Here is an 11,186-nt window from a genome sequence, read left to right on the forward strand (position 1 = left end):
TAATGAATTCTCGAATAATGCATGCCAATACTGCATCTGATATGTCGTTAATGAAAAAACCCAGCAATGTCGAAAAATGGAAAATCAATTGTATTAAAGTTTGGTTCAGCAATCATGCCCAAGAGCTTATCAGTTTTTTGAGTAGGACCCCCGTTTTGAGCGCGGCATAAATCAAAAAATAGGTTAGAAAAACCAGGACGCTTTGCAAATAGGTCATGAAAATGAAAGTCAAAAAAAGAGGATAAAAGAAATGGAAAAAGGACCTTAAAGGCCTTACAATAGAAAAGTTCTGATCTGTTGGACAGATTNCTAGAAAGAAAGGAATGAAAGTGCTGCTGGAATTACTAGAATCTTGAACATGTCGAGATCTTGAGAATTCGGCAAGTTCTCATAGAATCGAAAAAAGGAAAAAAAACATCCGTCTAGCACACTGAAAGGCTGAAACTGACTGAAAGTTGAACTTTTGGTTTACATTAATTGGAAAGAATTAATAGAGATATTTATGGAGATTGTTCTTCCTCATCCCGGCTGCCGTTGATAAACATTGGAATTTCCTCAGGCGAACATTCCCTTGGCGCCTCCGAGTCGGGTATCCGGTTGTTTCTGACATCTTCAATATCAAATGGACGTTGAGGAATTTGAAGTCCATCTGGTATCTTGCCCTCGTGGTTCTCCCAATACGGATCCTCAAAAATTCAATCAATTCATACGAGAATTTCGATGGATACTGGTTGGCGCGTGGATGTTTGGTTTTCGCTTCAGCAGACATTTTTTCCGCAGCTTGGCAGAACTCATACCAAACAGGAGGTTCAATCCGAGGATCGCGGGGATGGCAGCGGTTGAAGATATCACCACGATCCGAGTGAGCAGTAATTCGTTTCTTGACCAAGTAGAAGTGCTCATTAAAAGCGGCTATTGGATTCAAAACGAGCTCGCCAAGTTCAATGAGGATATCCAACCCAACATCAATGACGGATCTTCCAACCGAGTTGATTTCAGCGGCAACCATGAATGGGTCGATTTTCACAACTTGAACGTTAACCGGTAGTTTGTTCTCCTTGCCCTGGCATTTCATGTACAGTTGTGGAAGGTGATAAATTTCCAAATCGAGGATGTCGTCAGCCTTCCAAATTTTGTTCAGTTTACGAAATTCTTTTGTTTTCTCCATTATCTTCAAAACTGTTGCTTCCAACTCTTCGTCACACTCTCCATCTGAAAATCAAATGCCATATAAAACCGGTCGATAAGATATACGTCATAATGATAGAACCACCCCATTTTTTGAGGTTTTCAGAAAAACTAAAAAACTAAGACAAAAACGGCTGATGCCATTTGATTCAGCATCCCAAAAAACCTATGTGTCCCCTGAATCAAGTACCAGTAAAGTTTATTAGGACTACAGTAACCAAAAGTCTGTCTGCACACAGCGCCATAATGATAGGACCACCCTGGAAAATGAAAAATCTCCAGTTTTTTTTTGAGAAATAAATTGAGAATAATTTGTTGGAATTCGTTAAAATAGTTTTTAAACAGTATGTTTTGACAGTCTACACAAAAATTGATGTCTCTATTCAACTTTGAGAAAAAATTATTTTCAGACATTTTCGTCATTTTTTGGGTTTTTGGAATAAATCTTGAATAACTTGGCTCCTGGGTGGACTGTTGCGCTGAAACTGATAGGAAATAGTTTTGCAGTGGTCTGCAGTGTGTATTGATTGTTTTCATGCTATTCTGAGCCGCTGTTCCTATTTCAAACAAAACTGAAACTTCGAAAACAAACCTTGAAATTCGGTGATTCTGATTTTCTTCAAAAAACTGGATTTCATAAGTAAACATCATTTTTCCGTTCAGAATCATAGTTTCAAAGGCAATTTTGGTAATTTAGAACATCTTTGAAACATTTTGCACACCTTTGAAACATTTTCAATGTGGAATTTTTTTCAGTTCAAAACTCGAGTTCAGTTATGAGCTACCAGAGCTCATGAATGCCTTGAACAATTATCACATGATCAGTAGCACATTCAAGATGCTTTTTATTAGTTCCAGCTCGAAATCATACCCAGGAGCCAAGTTATTCAAGATTTATTCCAAAAACCCAAAAAATGACGAAAATGTCTGAAAATAATTTTTTCTCAAAGTTGAATAGAGACATCAATTTTTGTGTAGACTGTCAAGACATACTGTTTAAAAACTATTTTAACGAATTCCAACAAATTATTCTCAATTTATTTCTCAAAAAAAAACTGGAGATTTTTCATTTTCCAGGGTGGTCCTATCATTATGGCGCTGTGTGCAGACAGACTTTTGGTTACTGTAGTCCTAATAAATTTGACTGGTACTTGATTCAGGGGACACATAGGTTTTTTGGGATGCTGAATCGAATGGCATTAGCTTTTTTTCTCTTAGTTTTTTACTTTTTCTGAAAACCTCAAAAAATGGGGTGGTGCTATCATTATGACGCGCACTGTACAAAAACTTGTTCTAAGTGGATTTCGACCATTTTTAGGAGGTTGAAACTGGGTTGTCAAGTTTCTGAACACTGTGAAAATTCCGGAGGGTGTAAAACAGACCTAGGTGAGAACTTTGAAATCTCAAAATTTTTCCGATTTCACGAAGACACAATTTTTTGCATTCATGTGGATGGCCGGGCCGGGCCGGCCCGCTTGCCTCAAGACCCTCGACCCGGCGCGCTAGCCGGCCCGGCTCGCTCGGCCCGCCTAGGACAACTTTCCGAAAATGTTACTTTTCAAATGTGCCAATATATTTTTAATAGCACAAAAATTAATTCAAATGCATACAACCATCCGAAAAAATCAATTTAATTGAATTTTTAGCAAAAAAATAAAACTTCATTAAGCCAAGGATGATATTGTTTTTCTAAAAACGACATCAAAACAGTTTTTTTTTTGACAGAATTGTCCTCTAGTCTGGATTTTTATTTATTAATGAGAAAAACCATCTTGAAAAATGATGATTTGCTCTAAAATTTCAAAATTTTCAAAAAGCGGGCCGGCATGTGTAATTTTTTCCGGCCCGGCCCGGCCCGCTTTCAGAAAAGTCTCAGCCTGGCCCGGTCCGGCGCGCGGGCCGCCCATCTTATCCACAAGTATGATTTTTTTAAGTCCCAAGTATCTGCTTTCTGAAATTGAGTTAATCAATATTCAGAAAATTAAACGAAATGCGAAAGAGTCCCAAAACTACACACACAAAAAAGGGGAATCTATATGAAAGGGAAACTAATGTCTTGAAGATTTCCTCTCAAACGAGAATTGATTTTTCATGTTTCTTACTCTTCTCGCGAATAATGTCAAAATTCTGAGTTTGGATTCTCTGAGAACATTAAACCCACTCAAACAAACACCTGTACAAAAATTATCGGAAGTTTCTCATTTTTCAGCCATTAGCCTAGTTTTGAGGGACTTCCTTTTTTGCCCGCTTTCAGTACAAAAAGGAGCCAAAAAAGGTGTCTTTCAGAAATCGGCAAATATCTGAAAAAATAGGAATTTTCACAAATAATTATGTCTTTTCAATTTCAGTCTGTTTTACACCATCGAAAGTTTTCTAAGTGCACGGAAATTTGTTTGCCAAGCTCCAGGCTCCAGAAAAATCCTTCTGACTGTATTTAATTACTCTAAAAGTGCGTAACTCACCACTGTCGACATCTTCTTCTCCTGAAACTTCAAACGAAGAATTGGATTCAGGGGCAGTCTCATTCTCATCCAAATCGTTATCACTCATTGGATCTCCAAGGTTCGCCTCCTCTTCTTGATCTTTCTCAACAAGTTGACCGATTGGCATATCCTAAATATTATTTTTTGAAGACATTCCCTTGTAAACTCTTACTTCTCCAAATGAAGCTTTTTCAGACATGCTCAAGCGAGACTCATGCTTTTCAGCGTACATATACTCAATGTTCATTTTATAAATTTCAAGAAACGAGTAATCCTCATCATGCCTAACTTTCCTCCGTCGGACACGTTTTCTTCGGGGGTCGCTGATTCTGAGAATTCTCCGTCGTTCTTTAGTTTCCTTTGCCTTCAGGCGCCATGGTGGTAAATCGGGAACTTTGAAAATTCCTTCATCGGGTTGGAATGGTATGATGTTTGCGCTATGCAAGTCTGTAGGGCGTGCTATGTCAGAGATTGTCTGAAAAAAGAATTCATGCAAGATAACTTAACCATGCGGGATATTGTAAATACCAAAAAATAGATGAAAAATATACATTCTCACACGGGAACCTCTCCATATGTTACCCGGGGATTCTGATGAAACTTATGCTAAATAGAAATACACAGGCTATCTAAAAAACCTCGAAGTTATAGCGGCCCTCGTGAAGGTCTATTCAAATGGCGAGGCATTTTATGATTTTTCGTGAATTCGGAGTCGGGACAGTTTGAGCAATCATAACTCCGTTCATTTTTATGGCAGACGTTCAACTTTTCGTTATTTAAAATGTGATAAACTGACAAGCGTTTATGTCAATTGCACCTTTGCTCCACTTCAATAGGAAAGTCAGAAAAATAGAAAATATGAAAATTTCGAGTTCCAACAAATTCAAAAAATGCCGAGTTTTCTAGATAGCCTGTGTACTACTATTTAGCATAAGTATCATCAGAATCCCCGGGTAACATATGGAGAGGTTCCCTTGTCAAACAAAAATGCACTCTCACCTCATTCACATCAGACATTTTCCAAAAATTGTCGATTCAGATAGTTTGCCACATCAACCTGAATAACAATCAATCACAAAGGAATGTTGAGTAAATTAGTTCGGAATGTTGGACGGTCAAAGAGAAAAAAAGGAAATTGTGTAAGTCCACAGTACACAGGTAGAAGGGCAGAGTCTAAACTTTTGGAGCCATAAAATTGATAAGAAAAAACGCAAATCAGACCATTAAAAGAGGCAAAATGCACCTAGTTGTCGAATTTTCAGCACTCTGTGATCGCATTAATAAAAATGAAATATTGATCAGTAGTCTGGTGATAAGATTTAAACAGAAGAGAACTTTTCCTCCTTTTCCATCATCAAGTCGTAAATGGGAGAAGAGTAGGGAAAACGGTGTTATCAGTGCTTAGTAGGCAGAAAACCAGGATTATCATGGTTATCAGTGAAAATTGGGCATTTCATTGAAAACGGGAAAACGTGAAAATTGAGAAATCGGGGTGGGCGGAGAGGGAGGGATGATATAAGCGTATCGTTGTAGACATACGGTATCTACGGCGACTCTCTGGAGACTAATTAGCGATTGTGTTGACCAGATAGTGTCTCAAAACTAATAATATGATACGATTTTTTTCAGAGACAGCTGTCTGTTCTCGAAAATACTAAAACATATATAGTCTGTGATAACTAACAGTAGTTTCTATACACCGTAGTTTCTGATCCAAAACAAATTTTTTCCCACTATACCCGACTACAAAAACAAATTCAAAAATGAAAATAAATTGAGCCCAGCCAGAAAGAAATGGACCTAAGTCTCCACGTAATTAGCTTCAACAAGAAAAATGATTCCCTTTTTTTCACGCCTAGAATAGGATATCCAAATAAATAATTGATACAATTTTGGCACGCATTGCTTTCTTCGCGGGGGACGCCTTTTTGCATCGTGTGTGCTAATCTTCTTTATTTTCTGCTAAGTGTGTGTGGTCCACGCCTCCAAGAAAAAAAAAGATGGGTGACGTAGAAGAAGAGCAGAGGGATACGGTAGTTCTTGGAAAATATTAAAGCTAGAGGATGTCTAAAAAGTTGGGTTTTTAATAGGAATAAGTGGAAGGAAATGAGCAAAATAAACAACAAATTCAAATTTTGGAAGTCTTAATAAAAGGGAATCGTATAGTAAGCTCTTCAAGGGACGCTGACAAATAACCTGAATAAAATAACAACTGTTATGAGAGCTAGGTTTTAATCAAAACAATCAAAAAACTCATTATAGCTGTTTTCAAAATTTTCTTTAATGTAAATTTTCGTAAAACAGCAGATGCCTATTCTCCCTAGTCGAATCGGGGGGGGGGGGGGCGCCGTGTCATCATTTGTACAACAGATATTTCGTTTCCCTCTCTTTCGCATACAGATAAAATGATACGGAAACGCGGTCGTAAATCAGAAAAGGTGTCATAATGAAGATTAACGCGTGATGGAGAACAACAGGTACCGATAGAGAGACAAATAGGGTGGATCGCGACCTTGGAGGTAAGAAGTGGACAGAAACAGAGGAGGGAAAAACGGAAATGGGAAACACTGTCTCAGTAGCAAACCTCAGGAATGTAGAGGAAAAACACACTGTAAATTGAGAAGTAATGTCACGCTTTTTTGGTAACTTGAATACATACAGTACCGGTCAGTAAGATATGTTCAAAACTATGCATGTACAGAAATGTTTGAAAATTTCTAGTTTTTCTTCTATTTGTTGATTTCTGAGAGACACTTGTTTTCTCATATTTTCAGTGCAAAAATAGGTAAATAAGGGATCTCTTTCAGATATCGGCAAAAAGCAGATAAACTAGGGGGTTTTCAAATATTCTCTACATGCAAAGTTTTTGATCTATGTCTGTTTTGAACCCTTCAATATTTTCAGATAGGTCAAGAACTTGACGAAATTTAAATTATTCTGTTGGACTTTAAGAATAAGACCTGCAAAATAAAATTACCTTAAGAATAAGATATTCTTAATAATGCACCTTGCAAAAAGATCTACAACAGCTTTTTGGTCGTACGCTTACTTGGTATGCAATTGTAAAAATTTTCCAAAAATCATTTTAAGTCTACACCAGGCTGACGAAGTTGCAACTGGAACTTACCGTACTACAACATTCTCTTATCTATCTTAACCGAGGTTTGTATACTTCAAACCTAAAATAAAGCGTGTGAGGAACAAGAGGAAGACACGGGGCGCCTCGAGCCGACGACCACCCTTTAGCGCCATCCTTGCATTCGCCCCCTACTCCCTTTCTCATTCTTCTCCGTTGCAGACAACACTTTCTCGCCCGCTCGAGACGTTTCTATGTCGAGCGCTCTCCTCAAATGATTTGTTCTTCCTGGAAAACGTATAGACCACCCGTATCGCATTGGAATACGAATATACATTGTGTGGCGAGGCAGAAAATTGAGATTTGCAAAATCAATGGGAGTAGGATATACACATATTTGTAGTGCCAAGGGCCCGGATGAGAATTCGAATATTAGTCTGGATAAATCGGAAATTGTGTGGACTTTAGTTTCTTCAAAATTCGAAATATTTTTCTCTGCAGTAGTTTCCAGTGTTGAATTCTTCGAAACTGAAATACTAAGGGAAGTTTGGAAAATCTAAAAAATTGAGGAAAAAAAATTGAATCTTATAATTTCAATAGTACTTCAGAGTGTTGTTTAACAAATTCAGAAGACATTCGGTAATTTTCAAAAAATGTCGCTACTCGATTCTTGTAAAATTCTTCAATTTCCAGAATTAATGTTCACCTATATTTTCTTGTATCTTTCATTAAATGTACATAACTTCTCCTTTTCCTATCTATTTTTGATACGTTTTTCAATGTATCAACTTTTTTGAATGCCTTTTGTTCTTATGTTAGTTTTCAGCAAACTTATTTTTCGATCTTTGTCCCCAAAACAATCAAACGAAAATGACGCAAATCACCGGGTTTTCAGATGTTTGCGGAGTGTAGATTTACTGACGCCAGAGAAATTATTCATTTTATTTCAAGACTTTTTTGTATTTTGCTTTCTGGGAAACTCTTGAAACTCTGAAATTATGATTTTTTCCAAAACAATTAACTTGAATTTTGACATTCAGCACAGTTATTTATTCACTGAATATCATGCGAGAGAACACATATAATCATAAAAGTCACAATTATAAAAATTATAGGATTCAGGAGAGAAGAAACATGCACCGAAATTGACGACATGGGTGTTTTTTCTTACGGTATTTCGAACTGGATTACAAAAGTACTGAATGGGAACTAATGAACGTTCATGAACAGTAACAGGAGAATGTGTGGAGGTATTATTCTTGTTAAGCGCCGATGAACCTTGTGGCGGAGTTTTTATTTAAAGGCGCATTGCCGGTCCTGAACAGGAAACAACTACGGTTTTTACAAATAACTGCATGCGCCTTAAACATTTCAATTTTTGCCTACTTTCCTCAGATTTTTTGCTTGTTTTCGTTAAATCTTTTCATATTCTCATTAAAAATCAGCTGAATTTCCTTATGAAGCAGGAAACTGCCTAAAATGAGTAAAAATTAGAAAATTCCGAAGTATTGTATTTAAGGCGCATGCAGTTGTTTGTAACAACCGTAGTTGTTTCCTCTTCAGGACCGGCTTTAAACAAAAACTCGGCCACAAGGTTCATCGGCGCCGAATAAGAATAATATGAAATTAATAAAAGAAATACAGTACCGTCTAAAATTCTACCTCTGAATTTTCAATTTTTGGAGCCTGAATAAGTTTTCGGAAAGTTATATCAAGTCAAATATAAAGCATCTCAGGAGTTCTAAAATTACCACTGAAGTTGGTGAAAACAGTACAACTTTCTCACGCAACGTATTTTTCCGACAAGTGACTGTAGAAAAAAAAATTAAATCACAAAAGTTGAGTTTGATATCAAATTTATAATCTTAGAATTTTTTCAGTCCAAACAAAAAAATTAAACTTATTTTTGAGGCACCCAAAATTAACAATTTCCACTGAAATTATTATTTAGAGATAACATTCCAGCCATCACTGTATAATGAAATAGAATACTAACTATCAAATTGGTCTAGCGAGAAACACACAAAAGTATAATATCACTGAGCACACCGTGAAATTACAGAGATTGCAAAAGTACTGGATATAAATTGATATAAATTTAGGGACAGGAAACGAAAGTTTTGAAGAATTATGAAAATAATAGAAGACAGCAAAAAGAATAAAAGATAAACGATGAAATCAATATAACACGTAAAACTAAAGTTTTACACAAAAATACATACTTGTAACGGGCCGGGCCGGGCCGGGCCTTTTCCCAAATTTTGGAGGCCCGGCCCGGCGGGCCTGTCATTCCACAAGTTTTGAAAATTTTAAAAAACACATAAGAGGGGACCCTTATGTGATTTTTTTCGATCAATAAATTTTTCGAGTTTTTTTTGTTGATATTTTTTGATCAAACAGACAAACAATCCAAAAAGCACAAAAAAATATAGAAAATTGTATTGAGGGCTCAAAATTCGTTTCAAAATGACAAAATTTTTGCTACCGGGCTTTCCGGGCCTTGAAATTTTTTCAGGCCCGGAATTTTACAAGTATGCAAAAATACAATATTACGGAGCATACCGCGAAATTACAGATATTCAGTTGATTAATGTCTAATCATCATGTTCTTCTCCATCTAAACCTGCATTGTCGTTTTCGGCTGCTGCTGCTGCTTGTTCTCGACGAAATGCATCTCTTCGAGCATACTGCAGATCCAAAGCCTCTTGAGGGATGGGGATGACACTAACTCCAGGAACTTGCTCAGGGTCTGAATCGAATGGAGGGACTGTGAAGAGTTCTCGCATTTGTTCTTCGTGATCGGACGGACGTGTGGGCGCTTTTATTCCAGATGACTGGACTATCAATGGATGCATCCAATAAGGGTCTTCACAGTACTCAATCATTGCATATGAGAAGCCAGGAGGGTATTTGTCAGCTCGAGGGTGTGGTCCTGTGTGGGGAGATACTTTCTCATTTTCAACCATTTCGTACATAATAGGTGGATCCAGGACGGGTATCCGATCGTGGCATCGATTCAGATCTCTCACATAGGTTGCTCCGTTAGGAACTTTGATTTGCACCAAGAAGAAATGCGTGTTGAAAATATTAGCATCAATCGTTTCCCCTACTTTCATTTGACCCATCTCCTTAAGTATGGACTCGGCTAAATCAATCAAACTTCTTCCATCAGATTTCTTCATTTCTTCCGTCATATAATCTTTAACATCGAGAATTCTTTGAAGTGGTGCTGGATTCTCCCTTCTTTTGCTGTTTTTGTAAAACAGTTGGAGTTTTACTCTCAAGTTCACAAATGAAAAGAACTTTTTTTCATTGATTGTAATCGATCGAAACACGCTAGCGCTGCTCATATCCCAACCATCATTGGGTACGTTAATCAATGGGGTAGTAGCTGCATTTGCGGACACTAGCTGTGGAGTCCAGTATCCTTGAGTTGTCGGAGCTTCTGTTGGGTTATTTGCAGCTTCCGAAAATTGTTCTTCCTTGGCCGCTGGAGCTGCACATTCAATTTTCAATTTCTCTATACGTTTCCTTTCCAATTCCCGAACCACAGCTTCCAACTCCTCGTCGATCTCGCCATCTGAAATAGGGATAATGAGAAATAACTGAAAGAATCAGAACTGACCACTATCCACATCTTCCTCCTCTTGGATTTCATCTTCGCCCTCCTCAAACTCCTCTTCACCTTCTTCATTTTGGAAAATTTCTCCCTCTTCCATATTATCATCCTCATTTTCTTTTTCCTCATGTTCCACGGTAACTCTTCCACTGGATCGAGCAATCAAGTTGTTTATCGCCTATAAATTTTCATGATTATGGATCAACGACCTCACACTCACATTCTGAATTTTAACTAGTTTCACTTTATCTAGGTACGATTTATACTCGTCGATGATCACTTTGGGAATACTGACGCTGTGGTTTCCGATCACACAGATCATTCCTAGTTTCATAGGGAATAGCTTCAGCTGTTCGGTTTTTGCACGCTTGGCAAAAAACAGAAGCGCGTTAATATTGAGCGGCAGATGAATAGTTTTTGGCTCCCGTTTCCGTATTTTCTTCCTTAGTTGTCTACTCGCCTTGTATCTTTTGAAGTGAGCTGGTGGCAGAGGTTTTTTGAAGAGAGTGCCGTCATTCTCGATTTGTGGTAGGTTTGGAGCAAGAGCTTCCATACTGATAATTGGCTTTGCCTGTAATCCTACTTATTTGAGGTGTTCTGCTGATTTATATTTTCTCTTACCTTTGCCAAGTCAGTGGAAATGCTTTCAGACACTAACGTAATTTTGCAACTTTTAGATATTCTTCAAAGTGACAATTTCCAAGTAGTGATTACCTGAAAATGAACATTATTGGAGTCAAGTTGCAAAGATGGAAGAAATAAGAAAGTATAGGAAAATATGAGGATAAACGAAGTGGAAATGTTAGGAAACAAAGCTAAT

General features: G+C 37.4%; 2 protein-coding genes across 2 annotated transcripts; both read right to left on the reverse strand.

The window, feature by feature from the left end:
• Positions 1-487: 487 nt before the first annotated feature.
• On the reverse strand, positions 488-4,688 carry CBG05293 (the record flags this gene model as incomplete). The annotated part of the gene is made up of 4 exons (XM_045240403.1): positions 488-1,212; positions 3,651-3,801; positions 3,844-4,146; positions 4,671-4,688. 4 exons carry the CDS (start codon positions 4,686-4,688, stop codon positions 488-490), a joined length of 1,197 nt encoding a protein of 398 aa, XP_045092899.1.
• Positions 4,689-9,341: 4,653 nt separating this feature from the next.
• CBG28019 lies at positions 9,342-10,919 on the reverse strand (the record flags this gene model as incomplete). Its single annotated transcript, XM_045240404.1, has 3 exons — positions 9,342-10,327; positions 10,373-10,544; positions 10,587-10,919. 3 exons carry the CDS (start codon positions 10,917-10,919, stop codon positions 9,342-9,344), a joined length of 1,491 nt encoding a protein of 496 aa, XP_045098414.1.
• Positions 10,920-11,186: the final 267 nt, after the last annotated feature.

The sequence above is a fragment of the Caenorhabditis briggsae genome, assembly GCF_000004555.2.
Source record: "Caenorhabditis briggsae complete genome, chrX, whole genome shotgun sequence".
NCBI classification, from domain to species: Eukaryota; Metazoa; Nematoda; class Chromadorea; order Rhabditida; family Rhabditidae; genus Caenorhabditis; species Caenorhabditis briggsae.